General features: G+C 54.5%; 1 protein-coding gene across 4 annotated transcripts; it reads left to right on the forward strand.

Moving 5' to 3' along the window:
• The first annotated feature begins 387 nt into the window (after positions 1 to 387).
• SLC30A3 (solute carrier family 30 member 3) lies at positions 388 to 11,716 on the forward strand. 4 transcript variants are annotated; one of them, XM_060169563.1, is made up of 11 exons: positions 388 to 856; positions 1,099 to 1,418; positions 1,526 to 1,652; positions 2,763 to 2,877; positions 6,323 to 6,504; positions 7,082 to 7,228; positions 7,326 to 7,479; positions 8,066 to 8,264; positions 8,509 to 8,614; positions 8,845 to 8,979; positions 9,889 to 11,716. In XM_060169563.1, the coding sequence occupies exons 4-11, from the start codon at positions 2,783 to 2,785 to the stop codon at positions 10,035 to 10,037; spliced, it is 1,167 nt and encodes a 388-aa protein (XP_060025546.1). In that variant the 5' UTR covers positions 388 to 856; positions 1,099 to 1,418; positions 1,526 to 1,652; positions 2,763 to 2,782; the 3' UTR covers positions 10,038 to 11,716. The 4 variants fall into 4 exon arrangements, with proteins under 4 accessions (XP_060025546.1, XP_060025547.1, XP_060025548.1 ...); XM_060169564.1 differs by lacking the exon at positions 2,763 to 2,877 and having other exon boundaries at positions 1,526 to 1,732; XM_060169565.1 differs by lacking the exon at positions 2,763 to 2,877.
• Positions 11,717 to 19,341: the final 7,625 nt, after the last annotated feature.

Below are 19,341 nucleotides of genomic sequence, written 5' to 3' on the forward strand. Positions count from 1 at the left end.
GCTAGGATAGCAGGGCACATGGCAGGAATAAGTGTTCAGTAAATGTTGAATGAAGACTAGAGTTCCATACAGGGCACCAGCCCTCAGCTGTCCTTCTAACTCCTGCACAGTTTTCCTAGCTCCTGTCCAGATGCAGAATGCCTTCCTCAGACCTGGAATTCAAGAGGACCCTTTGCAAAGATTTTCATAGGGCCTTGATGGTTCTTTGAGAAACAGGTGCAAGCTGTCTGTTTCACTGCCAGGCTTTTCATGCATAAATTTCCAAGCAAAAGAAACTGTTGGTATTCTCCCTGCCGTTGCACTGGACTTCTGGAGGCAGCGAGTTCCAAGGCCAGGGAGGGAAGGCGAAGGGCAGCCCTGTTATCTGTCTGCTCCGACGCCCCTTTCCAGTCCTGCCTTCTCGCTCCCCGCCGGGTGGCAGTGGCGGGGCGGGCACGTGCCGGCGTCTGCGCCCCCTCCCGGGCACCCGGGGCTGCTGTCCCTGCGCCACGGGCTGCCCAGGAAAGGAAATCCCGGAGGAAGCTATTGTTATTACCACGTCCCCCTGCTGTCGTCATTGGCCGAGGCGTTCCTAGAAGCCCGCCCCCCACACCCCGTCCCGCATAGGGTCCCGCGGTTTCTGCCCATTTTCGAGCTCGCCCGCCCCGCGCCACTTTGGGCGAGGCTACCGCATCTGAGCCCTGGAGTGAGCAGTGGCCCTCACGTCCCAGCTCCAAGGCTCTCAGAATTGGCAATGCCCCAGGCCCAGTGCGGACGGAGCTTCGAAAACCGACGGCGCCAGGCGGGACGTGCCCGGGGCCCTGACATAGGCGAGCGGGACATGAATTCCACCCCAGCTCTGACGCGGACCAACAAGGTGACCTTGCTGGTGGCTTCCCCTCTCGCCTTGCTATAACCCACGGAGGGAGCTGAGGCCCCATGCCTCTAGGGGAGGTTGGGGGACGAAAGCCACCCCCACCCTCGCTCCCTTGCTCCGCGTGGACTATGGGCTGGGCCTTGCGGGAAGAGTGTGGAGAACAGGCTGGCGCGGGCCCCGTGCAGGGCGTGGGTGGAGGCGGCGCCGAGGGCGCGCGCAGACCTTTTCGTTCTTCCGTGCAGCAGCGCTCCCGGCGCAGTACGATCGCTTAGCACACGCCGCCCGCAAACCTTGGCACAAGCCGCACTCTCCCCGCCAGAACAGCCAGCCCGCCGCCCAGCTTGCCTAATCCGTTCAAGCCTCACCTCCTCCGCGAAGCTCTCCCAGGTTAACCCCATCACTTCCAACCACTCTAGCTGGCACGTCCTCCAGTTTTTTTTTGTTTTTAGAAGTACGCACGGAGTCTCATTGTCTGAAAAAAAGAATGTTGGGCTTAGATGACTGTCACCAGAACCCTAAATTCATTCTGACGGGTATTCTGAAGCCCAGGGTATTCTGAAGGGTGCGTTTGATGGGTTTCTTGCCTGGGCTAGCTAACGACTCTCACCCTCCACCTTCCCCATCCATGCTTACTCTTTCCCCTCCTCCTACGGATCCTTCTCTTCACAGAGTGTCACAGCTTGGAGTGCACAATCCAGTCACCACCGCTTTTCATTGTACACTGGTAGCAGATGTGAGGGGCACAGAACATTGAGCATTTGAAGCTTCGACTCCAGGCTCAGCCACAGACTTTCCTGTAAGTCACTCCTTCCCCTGGGCTTTAGTTAAAATGAGGCAAGATGAAGTAATGCCCGGGAAGGTGCTACAGGTTTGGAGGTAAGGACAAGCTGACCGCAGCCTCCCTCCATGAACCTGGGGCTTGTGACCCCAGAGAAGTGGAGCGCTCTTCCTTTCGGCTGCCCCAGCCTCTAAGTGACAAAACTGCGGCTGTGTGCTCTCTCCAGTCGCCTTGTGGCGTCCTGAACCGGGGAGGGAGAGAGGATGGGGTTCCAGTCCCAGTCCTTTATTCACTGGTCGCATGACCCCGGACACTTCTTCCTCTGGGACTGTTACTCGTCCGAAAAATAGGGATAATAATGGATTGAAGGAGAGCTGGAAGCTTTTTGTCCGCCCCATGTCTCTATAAAAATAAATAATAATGAGCGGTACAGTGCTTGGCAGCAGACTTGGCTCGCGAATTCCGACCCCACATCCGCCACAGAGGGGTTTCTGGCCAGAGTCCCTGGAGTTCTCCCGGATTTGTCACACTGCTTACCCCACATTCTCTTTCTGGTTCTCTCCTCCACACCTGTTTCTGCCTTCGTGTGGGGAGGCTGGGGCCACGAGGTGACGGGTGGTGGGGAGAGGGGGTGGGATGCCCTGGCGCGGCCCTGCACGAGGCGGTGTCCCTTGGTTGAAGATTGGTTGGAAGGTCCCTAGGCTTGAGGAGCTCGGCTGGAAACTGGTAGGCAGGGCTTAGGTAGGGGCGGGGCTGGTCTGCCTAGGGGTGGGCTATGGAGATTAGGCGTTCTCTAGAACCCGGCGGGGGCGCAGAGAGCTCCCACCGCCCCACCTGGCTCCGGCACCGGGAAATAGGGCTATGCCTACGGGGACGGGGCTCCGGGTGCGGGGCTTCGGCGTGGGGGGAGAGGCTGGGGAGCCTGGAGGCGGGGCTTGGGGAGCTCGCCCCACGCGGGGCGGGGCTCCAGCAGCCGCGGGATCTGCAGTTCGGACTGCCGGCGCCACAGTCGCCGCAGTTCCCTTCACTGTGGTGGCCCCGAGGCCCTGCGGGGAGTCTAGGGGTCGACTGGCCGCTCGGACTTGGCGCGGGGTTGGCCACGCCTCTCCCTACCTCGGTGCGGCCTAGACGGTCGGGGCCGCGGGGAAATGGAGCCCTCTCCCGCCACGGAGGGCTCTGAGACCACTCGCCTGGTGAGCCCCCGAGACCGCGGCGGCGCTGGTGGCGGCCTGCGTTTGAAGAGGTAGGATTGACCTGGGTCGGCCCTCGGCTGGGGGGGGGCGCCACCCTTCCGCCTTCCGTCCACTTCGTTGTCTCTCTCGGCCAGCCAGCCCAGCGCACCGCGACCCCCTCGGCTTTGTGGCGCTGCGTTCTGTCCCCTCCGGCCCGCCCAGCCAGCCCCGACCCCCGCCGCTCAACAGCCCGACATGCCTCCTCCTGGCTACCTTCTTTCTCCCGGTCCCGGGAAACTGCTCCTCGGCCCGCCCCCCAAGCTTCCCGACCCCTCCGCCGCCCCCGCCGCGTCTGACTTCCCCGCGAGCGACTGCCCCTCCGTCTGGCCGGAGTCCGCGCCAGGTGCCCCGATGTACGCATTGCTCCGGGGTCGTAGGAGCCCCTCGCCGCCCAGGCCCCCGGCCCTACCCTCCGCGCTCCCGGGCTCGGGGCGTCCCCTCCAGAGTGGCCAGCTGTGGGCACCCGGGCCGACGATGGGCCCGGGCTCCGCAGCGGGTCTTCCGGGCTCCTGTGGGGCGGGCGGCCGCTGGGAAGCGAGGGGGCGGTAAGGAAGGAGCAGGTGCGGTCTGGGCGGCGGGGGTATTCCCGGCTACGCACAGACGGGGCCGGGGGCGGCGAGGTGTGAAATGAGGCGCTCGGAGCGGTCGGGACAGCGGGCCGGGGGCGGCCGGAGAACCGCCTCCGCGTCCCGCCGGCCTCCCGCGCCCGGCGCCCGCCGACCGCCTTGTCCCTCCGAGCGGCCGCGCCAGGCCCTCCCTGGCCACCTCCGCTGGCCATTTTGTCTGTTTGCCCACCGTTCGTTTATCTCGGGAATTTGACAGGGTCTCCGGCTTTTCCTCTTTCCTCATCTCTCCCTATCTTTCCTTTTCCCTCCCAACCCCTGTCCCTTTGTCTCGGGTGTGGTGCCTCTGTGGGTTTCTCGCTCTTTCCCTGGATGGGGGCTGTAAACCTGGGTGGATGGGGGAGTGGATGAGCAGAAGGGAGGGAAGGCTTCCGTCGGAATCTCTCCCGCGGAGGACTGCAGACGGGGGCAGCTGTGGCCCTGGCATCTCTTCATGTACCTTTCGACTCTGCTTCAGGCCAGTCTCCCTTCTACCCTACTCAGTATTATTTGTTGCTTGTCGGGGGTTTCAGAGGGCCAGGGAGAGCAAGTTGTCTTTCCTTCTCTGCACACAGCAGGTAGCTCCCCGCACCCCTACACACCAACAATGAGGCTTCTTTAGTGCCCAGTTAATGCAAAACAAAAGGGAGCAGCCTGTTGATGGGTGACTACCTTGATGCCTGGCCGCGCTGTGTCTTACAGGGCCAGGAAAGGCATCTTGCCCACTGCCTCAAAGCCACTCACCCTCTGTTTACTCTTCAGACCCGCATCTCTGACTCCCAGCTTGTTTTCATTCTCATATGACCATTAGTCACCAAATCCTGCAGTATTTTCTGGAAGAGGCTCTTCCCTACCTGCCTGCCTGTCTCTAAGATTCTGCGCAGGGAGCCTCTGGCCTTGTCTGTACTGGACCCCTCCATCTCCTCTCTTCTCTTCCTCCCAGACTAGTCCATCGTCAAGGTCATCCATCTCACAGATCAGGAAAGATTAAATCAATCAGTGTATCTCCCTTTATGTTACTTTGAGCCCATCACTTTCCTCCTCAGCCCTTCCCTTGGTTCCTCACAATTAAGCTCCAAGCTGCATATCTTGTCATTGTCATTCCATGTGTCTGGAGCTCCTTTCTCTACCTAGGTCTTCTCTTAAACATCTCCTCCTCTGTGAAGGTCTCCTCATCCCCTTTAGAGTTGGTCACTCCTTCCCCTGTGCTCCAAAGTCCTTTGTTCATAACCCTCCTGGCCCCAGCTTCTCCTTGCATGGTCAGTCATTTGCGACACTTCTGTCTCTCCCACTAGATTGAGCTTCAGTACGTGTACGCTGCTTGGTAGTCTCATTGAGGAATGAGGATGGATCTCAAAGCCACCCTCATCTCCCGTCTCCTCTGGAAACACACCTGGAATCATACACACCCAGATTCTAAGTCTTGGAAGGGGATTCCAAGAAGTTAATCTACCTGCCAGCACTTGAATTTTCCCTAGAAGCACCAAATGTGCCCCCATCTCCCTCACAGCTGAATTCGCCCATTGGGCAGAGCTGTCCTCAGCCAGAAGGCCCCAGGCGCCCTTCCCCACTTTACTGCTGTGATCACATTTCTATCTGGAGCCTTCATTTTCTCTCAAGGGTATTCTTGTGACACTTCCACAAGTATTTCTAGAACTGTACTTTTCTATTTAGGTCCTTTATGCTGTGGAAGGTTCTCTTCTCCCTGGGGTTCAGGTTGGGTAGTAATGGGGGTGAGAATTAAGCCAGAAGGGACTGAAAACTCTGTTAGCCTGAGCTCAGCCTGTGGCATCCCCAGGTGAGGCCTCCAGCCCCATTCATTTGTCCAGGGAGGCTTACTGCACTGTGCAGTTAAAGTGGCCTCTGCTGGGTGCTTATGGTCACACTGAGGTCCAGCTAACATGTGGCAGACTCCAAACCCAGCACTCCTCCGTCCACCAATCCCAGCCACATCAGTCTGCGCTCTCTCCTCCCCATGACAACCCAGCTCTGGAATCTGGCCATTAGCTCTCTGTGCCAGGAACTTCAGACTTTTTGGGTCCCAGCATTCTGCTCTCCTCTTAAAGGGCCACGTCTAGCTGAATGTCTTGGAGAGGGAAGGTGAAGGACCTGGGAGTGGAGGCACCAGGAGGTAGGTCCAGCAGGGAGGCACTAAGGCCAGGACCATGTGCTGAGCCTCACCCCACACTTTCACACCACTTCCCCTTCCTGTTGCCTTCGCCGGGCACGTGCACCTCCTCTTTATCAAAATCCTTCCCATCCTTCCAGGCCCTTCTCAGGGGCCTCCTTCAGTTGTGTCCCTGATTTCCTCATTAGAGTCAGTATGTCACTCGGAGCCCTGATAGTGCTTTAATTGCTCTAAGGCAATAGCTACCTTTTGCTACATCTCACAGTATTTAGGTACACATTTGTCTTGTTCACCAGAGGCTCCCAGAGGTCAGAAAGGATATCCTATCCCACTTGTATTCTTCGTGGTGCCTATCATAATGAATTGATTTGGTTGAAGTTTAATCTCAGCTCAACCACCAACTAGCTGTGTGGCCTCCATAAGTCCTTTCCCCCTTTGAACCTCATACTTCTAATTCTTTAATAAGTGGTAGACCAGACGTCTCTAAGGTGCTTTCCATGTGAGCTCTGAGATTCTATGGCTCTGTACGTGAAAGGAAAAGGGAGGCTGGAATCTGAGTTGTCCATTTAGCCCCATCTCTCCTGTGGCCCTCTGTCCACAAGGCCTTGGGAAAGGATAGAGAGGTGGGACATCTGATGAAGCCAGTCTGGGGGATCCAGGACTGGGAGTGAGAAGCAGGTTAGCCCTTGAACCAGGCCCCAACTTGAACTGGGCTGCCTGCCTCAGTCTCTTCACAGAGCCCTCTGAGCCCCTCCCCGAGGAGCCCAAACCCGTGGAGATGTCCTTCCACCACTGCCACAGGGACCCTCTGCCACAGCCAGGTCTCACCCCTGAGAGGCTGCAGGCACAGAGGCAGCTGTGTGCCGCCTGTGCTGTGTGCTGCGTCTTCATGGCCGGGGAAGTAGTCGGTAAGTCGGAAAGCAGTCCCTCCAACACCATCCTCCGGACGCCTGCCTAAGCCACTTCCCACCCGGAGTCCCAGGAGTGTTCCTCGGTGGAGATGCAGAGAAGGTGGGGATGGCTGGGACAGGGGAGGTGGGTGCCCAGGACTCAGGAAGTGGGAGAGGGCGAGGGACAGCACCAAGGGAATTCAGGGCTGGCTCATCAGTATGAACTGGTCTTGTAAAAGCCCTGTTTTCTTCTTATTAAAATACGTTATTGTGGGGAATTCCCTAGTGGTTAGGACTCCACGCTTTCACTGCTGAGGGCACAGGTTCAATCCCTGGTCGGGGAACTAAGATCCCACAAGCTGCGCGGCGTGGTCAAAAAAATGTTATTGTAGAAAAACTGTGAAACTGTGAAAACTGTGAAAATGTGAATGAGTGAAAAGAAAAAAAACCCAAAAACCCACGTGTAATCCCATTACCAGAGAAAAACTGCTGTTCACATTTTGGTGTGTGTCCCCCCGTCTCTTTTCCATGCCTCTACACACACCGCATGATATTTTCTAAATGGACCAGACCATATATCGCTTTACCCTTACAGGTGGGTATTTGGCGCACAGCCTGGCCATTATGACTGACGCAGCCCACCTGTTGGCAGATGTGGGCAGCATGATGGGCAGCCTCTTCTCCCTCTGGCTCTCTACCCGTCCAGCCACCCGCACCATGACCTTTGGCTGGCACCGCTCAGGTAAGGCCCCTGCATGGTCTGATGACCCACCCAGTCTTGCCGGAAGGTACCTCTCAGGGTCCTGGGCAGCCCTCTGATAGCTTGTCTTCCCCTGCAGAGACTCTGGGGGCTTTGGCCTCTGTGGTCTCCCTCTGGATGGTCACTGGCATCCTCCTGTACCTGGCCTTCATCCGCCTGCTGCACAGCGACTACCACATCGAGGGGGGTGCCATGCTGCTGACCGCCAGCGTCGCAGTCTGTGCCAATCTGCTGTACGTTCCAGTGTGGAGCAGGCACCTGTGGGATTCAGGGCGAGGGCTCCTCCTCCAGGATGGGAGAGCAGGCTCTCCTCTCCCGGACAGACTCGCAGCACGCACATGCTGTTCTCATCTCTCTGCTCTAGGGATGCCTGAGAAGGGGCTGGGGTAGAGACCTAAAATTCAGAGTCAAAAGACCTTTGTTAAAGCCCTGCTGTGTACTGGCCACCCTGCTGGGGGCTGTCCTCAGCACTGTCTCATTTAAAGCTCACAACCACCCCATGAGGTAGGTAGTATCGCTTCTGGTATACAGTTAATCAGATAGACCCCAAGAGGTGACCAGGGGACTTGCCCAGGGCACGTAGCTACTTTAGTAGCAGGGCCAGGATCTGAATCCACGCCTCTGGCACCACGTATTCTTGCCCCCAGGCTGCATTACTTGTCTCTCTTGGACCGTATTGTCTCTTTCCTGGGACTGGGAAAATAGGGAGAAAATAGATGGAGAGAGGGCTCCTGGGGAGGTGAGAGGAGGAGGTGTGGAAGTGGGCAGAGGAGCCTGGAAGCAGGTCACCTGGGCTGAGCTGCTCTGCTTCCCCCTCAGAATGGCCTTTGTGCTGCACCAGGCCGGGCCCCACCACAGCCACGGGTCCAGGGGGGCAGAGTATGCACCGCTGGAGGAGGGGCCCGGGGAACCCCTGCCCCTGGGGAACACCAGCGTCCGGGCGGCCTTTGTGCACGTGCTGGGGGACCTTCTGCAGAGCCTTGGGGTGCTGGCCGCCTCCATCCTCATCTACTTCAAGGTACCATCTGTGCAAGCCTGCCCCAGCCTTCCTCCCCCAATTCCACCCCCCAGCCCCTCCTTCCCTGGACCCCCACCCACCCCACTCCATCTCCCAGCTCCCCAGGACTCCTGGCCCAGGGTTATAGTCCTTTCACCCCAGCAGGGTTCTCAGGGGCCTCTCAGGTCCTGTATGTCCAGGATGCCCCTAGGTCTTCCTCTGAAAGGTCCCTGATTCCCAGGCTTAGAGCTCTCTTTCTCTACAGCCTCAGTACAAGGCAGCTGACCCCATCAGCACCTTTCTCTTCTCCATCTGTGCCCTTGGATCCACCGCTCCCACCCTCCGAGATGTTCTCCGCGTCCTCATGGAAGGTGAGTCAGACGCCACTGCTCCCCACCCCCGGGGCCCTTTCTGACCTCACCCCAGGACTAGGCGCCTCTGTTTTCTCTGGAGAAAGTGTGGGGAGAAGGCCTATTGGTGGAAGGAGGGTTCAGGGATGGGGTAAACTGTGGGGATCAACAGGGTGAGTGGTACAGGATGGGGGAGGTGGGGTCCTGGCCTCTGGGCCCTGGCAATAAGGCACGGTGGGTGTTGCTTGCAGGTACCCCCCGAAGTGTGGGGTTTGAACCTGTGCGGGATACCCTGTTGTCAGTGCCAGGAGTTCGGGCAACCCACGAGCTGCACCTGTGGTCCCTTACGCTTACTTACCATGTTGCCTCCGCACACCTGGCGATTGGTGAGTCCACACTGACCCCAGCCAGTTACTTTCCAGAAACATTTCTCCCTTCCCGTACCACCATCCAAACATAGAAAGATGGTCTGAATTAACTGCGAATGTTTCCATCTCTCTGTCTTTTGTATCTCTCTCTCCTTCTCTCTCTCTCTCTCTCTCTCTCTCTCTCTCTCTCTCTCTCTCTCTCTCTCTCGGGGAGGTTTCACTCTCTCTGAAGTAGTACTGGGAACCAGCAACCCTTTAAAAGGTCACTGGTACCTACAGGTCTCGTGATGGGGCACAGTTAGGTAAATTACGGCTCCTCCACTCAGTGGAGTATCATGTAACTTTTAAAAATTGATGATTATGAAGACTGTAGGGCAACTAGGGAAAATGTTTATGGTATAATGCTAAGAGAGAAAGCGGAATATAAAATTTTAGCTACATTATGGTTCAACTATTTAAAATATATATGGTGACTCACAAGCTGACAAAGAATTTTTGAGTTTCTTCCAGATGCAAGAAGCAATCAGAGACATGCAATTTGGATGCCAAAAATATTATACTTTGTAGGATATTTGATGGTAACTCTAGAGGGACAATGAGAACAGAATATTTAACATCTGGAATGTCGTGGAAAAGCGGGTGGTATGGCTGCTGAAATACACAGCTGTATACTGATACTCAAAGAGCAGAAGAGAATAGAAAAATGACGGTCTAGTGTGTTAGCCTAGTCGATTAGGGATGAGTCTGTCTGATCTTTTTGACAGTTTTACACTGTTCATACAATATATAGAGAAAACAAAGCTTCCCATTCAATCTTGGCTTTCATGCCATGCAAACCCCTGGGTCCCCTTCACCCATCCTTATCTGGGCCCCTGGCTGGTTCCCAATTCCCCTGGAAACCTGCTGCCTCTTATCACTCCCCCGCAGACTCCACGGCTGACTCTGAAGCCGTCCTGGCTGAAGCCACATCCCGGCTCCGCTCCCGGTTTGGATTCTCCAGCTCTACCCTGCAGGTCGAGCAGTACCAGCCTGAGATGGCCCAGTGCCTGCGCTGCAGGGAGCCCCCCCAAGCCTGAGCCACGGCCGCACCCTCACCCCACTGCCAGGCCCAGGCTCAGCCCTGGACTCTCAGCAACTGCCTCCCTGCTCATGGAGAAGGGACGGAGCTGGGTCCGTACCCTTCCTCTCTGCCCGCTTCCACCTGCCAACCCCCCAGCCCCAGTGGGCAAGACCAAAGTGTGTGTGGGGAGTGGAGCCAGGGTCAGGCTGAACAGGGAAGTCAGGGCAGTCGGGGTGTGTAGAAGTCCTGTGGTCCCTGCTCCCCGTGCTCGGGGGAGCCCCCAGCCTCCTTTCCGTGCAGTTCATTTGTCTGTGTGGCAGGCTGGCTGGCTGGCTGGCTGGAGGATCTGCCTGTCTTTGTGCTGTGTGCCTAAGCCTGGGGGAGGTCAGCAGGGGCCCCCTCCCCATGTGGCTCTCTGTCTATGCAGGAGCCCCAAAGCCTGCACGTTGTCCGTGTGTTCTAGCCTTATGGTTGTGTGTGTGTGTGTGTGTGTGTGTGTGTGTGTGTGTGTCTTGGTGCTGTGGCCTGTGTGTCTCTGTGCCTGTGTGGCTGTGCTATGGTCTCTATGAGTCTGCACCATCCATGTGTCTGTTTGGGGGTCTGTCTGGCCATCCCTCTGTTGGTGCTGTGCCCTCGGCTCTCCCAGAGAGAGGGAGGACTCCGCCGCAGCTCTGCCAATAAACTTGTATCTAACTGCACCTTTCAGCCCCTGTGCTGACTCCTCAGGAGGGGGACACAGAACCGGTCACCTGGGAACGGATAGAATCCCTCAGCCAGAGTGACCTTGCACAGCCCCCCTACCCCCTTCCCACCCTCTCCATCCTCTCCACCCTCAAATATCCATTCTGATGTAGGCTGAAACCCGCCAGTCCCTTTACTGCCTTCCCCTACTTGGCAGTGTGCTCGAGCCTGGGTCCTTGGCTCAGGGAGATGCCCATTCGTTCTGGGATTGGTTATAGGAGAAAGCTGGATGGCAAAGAGCTGAGGGATACTGGAGTCATTCTGAAAGGCTCCCACAGGCCAGGGTGGCCTTGGGCTCGTTGGCGGGAAGCTGCAGCCATTTGGGAGAGAGGGGTTGGACCACGGTGCTGATTTGGCTTTGTTCTCAAGCTGTGTGAGGTGCTGGGGAGCAGCCCTCCGTCCCGACTGCCCCAGCCCTGCCTCACAGCAGCCAACCCCAAGTCCAGGTTTGAGCTGTGGACACCAAGGACCTGTTTTACAATTATCCTCCCTTTGCCTCATATACGTTGAATCATATATTTCGACAGATTTGACCTTACAAATCTCTTTAAGGGATTGTTCATTTTCTCTTAAAAAAACAAGCTCTTTGTGCTTTTGTTTTGGATATAGTGCAGGAGTCCACCGGCCTTCCCATCCTAGGTTGATATAACTCCAGCCTGAAGCAAAGACCCGGAGCATTTTCATTAGCTCATGCATATTTCTGCAAGGCTTCTCCCCCAAAATGGAAATATCTTTATTATTAAATTGTGTTGATTTTTTTAAATTATAAAGGCAATATATGTTCGCTTTAAGAACCTATCAAAGGAGGGAATTCCCTGGCAGTCCAGTGGTTAGGACTCTGTGCTTCCACTGCCAGGGGCATGGGTTCGATCCCTGGGTGGGGAACTAAGATCCCACAAGCTGTGCAGTGTGGCCAAAAATAAAAATAAATAAATAAAAACCTATCAAAGGAAAGTGTATAAAGTAGAAAGTGAATGATTCCCCTATACTTTTACTCCCAGAGAGAACTGGTATTCACAGTCTCTGCCCATATTTTCTTGTATGTACAAAGACTTCTTCGTAATAACATAAGAGGATTACATTATAGGTGATAACATGTAACCTGCTTTTATGATTCAGCCATACATCCTGGGTGCGTCTTTCCACGTTAATACACGTAGATTTCATTACTTGTTTTACGGTGTGGTCTTTGGACCGGTTGAAAATAGGCCTTCCCATTCTGATCTTCAGCTGGGGGCCCCTCGACCAGGATGGGTGAGTCGCTGCTGGCCTGAGTCTAGCACGGGAGGCTGGGCGCAGGCAAAGGGCTAGCAGTCCCTCACACTGGGCACCAAGGCTGCCCCAGCTGCTGTCCATGCTTTGCTAGTTCTTGCTACTTTCTCATTTTACGACTCATTGATTACAGGCCCCAAGTGACAGGATGGGGGTGGGGAAGAGTGAGGAAATAGAGAGTGGGGAAAACGAGGACTAGATTTTTACTCTATGAACAGCCTTAAGCTGCAGCCCTGCCCTACATGCACAAGGCTGGATCCCTTTGCAGGAGAGGGAACAGAACGTTCAGGGCAGGAAGAGACCTCACAACGCATGCAGTCCATCTCTGTCCCATACCCCTGCAAAATGAAGAGGAAGCCGAGCCTCAGAGAGGGAAAAGGACTTCCCCAAAGTCACCCAGCAAGTGACAGGGTCAGGTGCAGAGCCTGGGCTCTCACTCCCACCCAGGCCCTGGGAGGCGCTTGCACAGTTGAATTTCTCAGCAAAACTCTTCTCGACTCCTTCCCAGCAACCTGCTGCTGCTGGCTAGCCCATCCTGGGGCTCTGCGCTCAGGCTCCTTGCTTCTGCCTCGGCCCTCTGCTAATACTCTGGTCACTGGTAACCCCTGTGCATTCCAGCTTTCCTAATTATAAACAGAGGGGTTACATGACGTTGTGGGTAGAAGTGTGCCTGGTATATAGAGGGCATGTAGGAAAGGGTTACCTTTTGGGTGGAATCTATGAGGGATTTCAGGGAAAAGGGTGACCCAGCATCCTGACAGCAGGGACAGGAACCAACATTTATTGAGCTTACACTTGGTGCCAGGCGCTGTGAGGCAGACAGTATTATCTGTGCTTTACAGATGGAGAAACTGAGGCTTACCTGCCCCAGATCATGCAGCTAATAACCGTCAGAGTTGAGATCCAAATTCAGTTCTGGCTGCACTAAGTCCCCAGCCCTTTTCAACACCACCCTGCTTTTCCACCCCACTCCAGGCGTTGCTCTGTCAGGGACAGGGAAGTACAGAAGGATCGGGAGCATTCTCCCCCATTCATAGGGCATTCCCCAGGGAGTCCAGGAAAGCCTTATCTGCAGGAGCTGCCTGCACACCCCTATTATCTCCCTGACCCACCTCTCCACTTGCTTATCCAGAAGGCCCTTTCCCCTTGGTGTCCTTCCTTGATGGTAAAAATGAGTGGTGGAGGCAGAGGTGAGGAGAAAGGGCCAGAAGGGAGGCGTGGGGACAAGGGGAGGCCTGAGGAAGAGCAGAGCGGGGGAAGGGCCCATCCATCAGCCCAGCCCTGGCAGCTCTTTACACAGCTGGTTAACCAGGGGAGGAGAGGGGAGAGGGCTGCTCCCGAGGTGGAGATGTACCAGAAAAAAGGGAAAGCCAGAGGAAGATGAGGTGGACAGGAGGGAGGGCTCAGTGCAGTTGTAGGAGCGCTTGAGAGAGACCAAGGAGTCAGACGGAAAAGCCAGAATGGGAGGCTGTGGATTGGAGGGCCTCGTGCTGCAGAGACAGGGCAGGTGCTGAAGGGGAAAAGCTGGGCAGCTGGGCAGGCCCTGCCCTCCTCAGGGAGCTGCTCACCTGGGGGGCCGCTGGGTCAGCTGGTCATGGGTGGGGGGCCGTGCTTTCCTGTTTGAGGGGCGAGGGCTGAGGACCCGGCAGACCAGGGTAGCAGCCTGTCTGTGGTCAAGAGCAAGCTCAGGGTGATAAAGCGGTGTTCTCCCTCCAGTGACTCTGCCGCCCCTTCGGGGACTTCCCTAAGCGGTGGGCCCATCCTGGCTGCCTTGAGCCATGCTATCAGAGGGGGAGCAGCGCCCCCATGAGGCCTGTGCCTTGGTAGCAGCCCAGGCAGCTGGAAGACTGGAGGGAATCACAGGACCCTGAGTCAGGCTGGGAAGACCCCTGCCCCTATTCCTGGCAGATTCCCCCACCTCTGTGGAGAACTGTACTTAGGGAGTTTATTGATTGATTGACTGACTGATTGGCCTGGTTACTTGGCTTGTGGGATCTTAGTTCCCTTACCAGGGATTGAGCCTGGGCCCTGGCTGTGAAAGTCCTCACCACTGGACTGGTAGGGGATTCCCTAGAGTTTCTTTTATACTAGAAGGACTCTTCCTCCCCAACTCTGAGTTCCCTGGGCCTCCCTGTCCCTGCTCTGAGCCCCCTGGCCATCCCATCAGCACCTGGTCAACACCTTCCAAAGGGTGCTGGGCAGTTCCCAGGTGCCTGTGGGGCAAAGCCTGAGGCTGCACGTGCAGCCACGATCACAAATGATCCCACAAAGTAGGCCCTGTTGCCAGGACTGATGAGAGAAAGTGGGTGGGGAGCGTGGGGAGGTTGCCAGAGCCTGCACCCCACTCCTGCGCCCCATTCCCCACCCTCCCTCTGCTGCTCTCTGGCTACAGCATCCTGAAGCCCCCGGAAGCAGCCCCAGGCCTGGGCGACGCTCACTCAGAGGGCAGGTCTCCTCCTGTCTGGGCTGACCCTCTGTACCGAGCACCAATGCAGAGGCCGTGGTAGCCACCCGGGGAAGGGCACATCACAGCCCGCTCATGAGCTGTTCCCAGCCTCTCCTCCTGAGCCAGAAATCCCACTCCCTCTGTTACCAAGCTGATACTGCTCACTGCACAACAGGCCAATAAAATCAAGAGATGAGTTGTTGGGTCAAGGAATAGTGACTTTATTTGGAAAGCCAGCATACTGAGAAGATGGTGGACTGGTGTCCCAAAGAACCATCTTAACGGAGTTAGAAATCAGGCTTTCTTCTTTCTTTCTTTACTTATTTGGCTGCACTTCGCGGCATGCAGGATATGGGATCTTAGTTCCCTGACCAGGGATCAAACTCTCTGTACTGGAAGGCGGATTCTTAACCACTGGGTCACCAGGGAAGTCCCTCAGGCTTCTTTTATACTAAAAGGAGAGGAGGTGTGGTTGTTTGCTGCAAACTTTTTGGTGCCTGAATGCTTTGTTCTTGCAGCTGTTTAGGTAGGTCTGGTCACAATGTTCCCACAAACCTCCAACAAGACAAATGTTATTCTCTGTTCTGCAACTTTTTAATCTCTATATGAATGGAAAAGTGTTATACCTTTAAAGGTCAGAGCTCTGGGGCTCTCCTGTATATTTCAGGCTGTAGGCAACATTCTTAACTTGTAGCAAACCTAATAGCCTACAAAGGTTAAAAGTAAAAACAACAACAACAAATAAAACAAAACAAATTAAAAAAAAGCTAGCTCCAATGTGGAGTCAGATTTGTTCTTCCCTATTACATTTCTAGAAGATTTTATGGTCAATTCCTAAGTAGAAGCCTCATTACTGGAGAGAAGAAAAGTGCAGCCATCCACAGCCTCCCCCATCCTAGCCTAGAGCTATGATCCTAGGGAAGGCTGCAGGCTCCTGATACAGAATAGTTTCCATTCTTAAAATCTTCCCAGAATAGAACAGGAAAGCTCTGCGTAGGTGGGTCTCCAGGGGCACCCCTTTTGAGTTTTCCTATCCTGTTTGGTGCTCTGCCCGTGGCACCTGGTGGCAGGGTTTACTGCCTGACTTTCTCTCTGACCCAAACAGTCTGAACATCCATTTCCATCCTCTCGTTCCCTTTGGCTCAACCAAGATAGGCTATAAATTTTCAAAGGACGGTAGACAAAAAGCCTAGGGAGAAACAAAAGGGAACCGAATCCAGGAACTAAAAGACAGCTAAAGCTTACCAAAATACACAGGTTTCAGACGTTACAACAGCAAACTTGCCTTTTCCCTGACCGTGGAGTCTGCCCAGAGCTCACCTCCCGGCTCTGGTCCACCTCGCCCACCTGCTGCACCAGAGCAGGGTTCACATCAGGACCCAGTCACACAAGACCTCTGGGAGGCACAGCAAGTGGGTGAGGTTGCCCTGCAGGTTGCTTATGGCCCCTGAGGGAAGGTGCTGCTTTCCTCATGTTTGCCTCCCCAGCACCAAGCTCGCAGCCTGGCACTTAGCAGACTCTCAGGAACGCCCGCTGGTGAAGGAATGAACGGATGGAAAGATGGGGAAGGAACGGGCGTGGGGTCAATACAGGCCCATTAGGTGCCATCTTAGTCCCCAGGCCCCCAGCCATGGGCCAGCAAGCCAGTGCCTTCCGGGCTAACTCCCCAGGGCAAACCTGCACCACCCTTTGGTGGTAGCTGATCAGGAGTCTGTCAAGGAGGAAGTAATTGCTATTTGTAGAGAGGGTCCTCCAAGGTGGGTGAGGTGCCGTGGCCCTGCCTGGGCATTGCCTGCCTAACCCTACCACAAACTCACGACATCTAGCTTCCCCTTTGAGCCCTGCTTGGTGACCCTTTTATGAATCTCCTGAGGATCCATCACAGCTTTCCCAGCCTTTTCTAGACTTTCAGGTTCTAATCCCTACACCTCTTTTTTCCTTGGCAAACAACCCTCAGCTTCTCAGCCAATACCTCACGAAGCCCGTGAACATGGTGCCACCTTCCCACGCACAAAGCATCAGACCGGGTCTGTGCCTCAGACTGCATTCTCTGTGGCCTCCTGCAGGATCTGATCCTGTCCACACCTCTCCCCATATCTCACATATCTGAGATTCTGGGCCTCTTTGAGGGCTTTCTTCCGAACTCTTCTCCAACCCTTTCTGACGTTCAGGTTTTAGCTGACAGCTTTTGCTCCCATTCTCTCGGTGAATAATACAGAGGCACAAATTTAAAGAGCTTTCATTACCTTTACGTTGATGATTCGGTCAACAGGTGCTTATTAAGCACCGACTCTGTGCTCAATACTTTTCTAGGTGCTTGGGATACATCAGTGAATACCGTCTCTGTTCTCAGGGCACGTAACGTTATCACATATAAATAGCATTTACCTCTGTTGCACTTGTTTCAATTCCCCAGCTTTGTTATTGACATTTCCATAGAGATGTCCCACAGCAGCTGAACAGTATCCTGCCCAAACAATTCATCCTTTCCCACCCCAAGCTGGTCTGTACCCATCCCCGTTCTCCTCAAGAGCCCACCCCACAGAGCCACCCTTCACTCTCCTATCCTTAGTGTTTTATAACATCCATTCTCGTCTCTTCTCTTCAGCCATCATCTGCTTCTAGTGCAACAACATCCTACCTGGCTTCCCTAATGGTGGGATGGCTGCTACCCCCAGCTCTTCTGGCACTCATTCTCGACCCCGCACCATCACCAGCAAGGTCCCTCAGAGTCTACAGGATATCGTCACAGAATTACACATGCCTACCGATGCTACACTGGCAACTTCCAACTCTACCCTTTCAACTTAAAGCCCTAAGGTGCACTGACTTACTGGCCCACGGTTGCAGGTCATTAGTGACAAGCGGCAGGAACAGGATGAGGGTGCTCAAGCTCCAAGCGGAATACCTGTCTTGAAGGGATTTTCTTCTTCACTAGGATATAGGCAGTGAAGAGTTGGGGGAAATTATTTTGCAAGGAAATAAGCAAATACATTAGGTCAGACCTCTTTTCACAGGGGAATATATTTAAAGAGTTCATCCAAGAGTAGGTAAAAACGAATGTTAAGGGCTTCCCTGGTGGCGCAGTGGTTGGGGGTCCGCCTGCCGATGCAGGGGATGCGGGTTCGTGCCCCGGTCCGGGAAGATCCCACATGCCGCGGAGCGGCTGGGCCCGTGAGCCATGGCCGCTGAGCCTGTGCGTCCGGAGCCTGTGCTCCGCAACGGGAGAGGCCACAGCAGTGAAAGGCCCACGTACCGCAAAAAAAAAAAAAAAAAAAAAAAAAAGAATGTTAATAGTTGTAAAGTGCTAGAACAGTGCTTGGCACATAATTAGAGCCATGTTAACTTAAAAAAAAATAGATCACATCTCTTAAGTATCTCAGGAGGAAGGGAGACCAGGAAACTTTATTAACTTTATGTGGTTAACGATAATCCCATGGAGCACAGGAGGGTGTTTCTTAATGAATGTGGGACAGTCTCACACATGGGTGTTTTCTTTAAAGGTCTGTTTTCATTTCTTGCTGAGTCTCTTTTTACTTCCCAGTGTCATAAGATCTCCTTTCTGGTTGTAGGAGAAAGAAGTTTATTCAACTTAGAGCTGTGTTACAATTAGCAGAGCCAAAGAAAGGGTCAGGGCAGGGACACCTCCCACCACTTAGCAGCTGAGTGGCATGTGTGTGCCTCTTGGCAGCAAACGCCGCTTCCGCTGAGGACAAGCCTCCCTGAGTTCTGTGGGAATCTGTGTGTGACAGATTCCTAGTACTTGGGAAAATAATCTCTGATTTGTTTGAATAGCATAAAAAGGGTAACTGAAGTCCTAGAAAGGAGTAGCAGCGTTCTAGAAATGATGCTCTCCTTTCCAACCAACCAGGTCCTCCAGGTACCTGAGGGAGAACTCGTCAGGGTCAGGGGTTTGAAAATCCTGGGAAGGACTAACATTAGGGGGATTGGAGACAGCTCAGCGACCCAGACGAGCAGACCATGTTATACCTAGTCCCACCCTTCTTCAAACAGTGCCTGCGGTTATAAGCTCCTATTTCTGTTGGAATCTACATCCAAACCTCTTGGTCTGGCTCATCAGACTCTCAACCCTAACAATATGCCTGACAATATGGAGCAGAAAGGTCCTGCTGGGTCTAGGTGTACGTCCTCACTGTGCTGCAGACACAGAACTACCACTCCTATGTTCAAGCTGGACGGCAAGATGCTGCGCCCTCCTCCCAGCCACCTGGCACAGCTCGCCCCTTCCTCAGGAACCAGCCCAAACCCCAACCCCGGGATCCTTGTGACACCAGGAGACCCGTGCTGGTCTCTTCTGAGAACCAGCTCCCCGCACACACCTGAGACTTGTTCTCTGGTGGTTCAGATTTGTGTGGCTTGTCTCTCCCACTGATTCTGAATGCCCTTAAAGCCTGAAATAACTTCTTCCTTTTTAACGGAAAGGTGAGTTTGAAGTCAAGCGGTCCTGATATGTGAATTCTAGCGATGTGACTTTGGTTAAGCCACCTGGTAATCTTCTGAGTGTGTCGCGTCTGTAAAACGGTTGGACGTTTGGCATAGGATTAAATATATGTGGAAAGTTCCTGCTCGTGCTAAGTTTTCAAAAAACGAGTTCCATCTCCTTTTCCCATCCCTGCAACTTGCTAATAGCTCTTTGCACAAAGCAGGTTCTTCCTGAATGATGTTGGAGCAGTTTGGACCATCGTGTGCCAATTCAATCTGTAGAAGTCGCTGGATGTCTCACCACCTAAGAGGCCTCAAGTTGAGGATGAGAATTACCTTGTTCATCCTTATACTCCCACTGCACATGGTGCTTTGTACCCAGAGGGTGTAAGTTAGCCTGCTGGATCCAGAAATGTAA

This window comes from Lagenorhynchus albirostris, chromosome 13 (assembly GCF_949774975.1).
Source record: "Lagenorhynchus albirostris chromosome 13, mLagAlb1.1, whole genome shotgun sequence".
Taxonomy (NCBI): Eukaryota; Metazoa; Chordata; class Mammalia; order Artiodactyla; family Delphinidae; genus Lagenorhynchus; species Lagenorhynchus albirostris.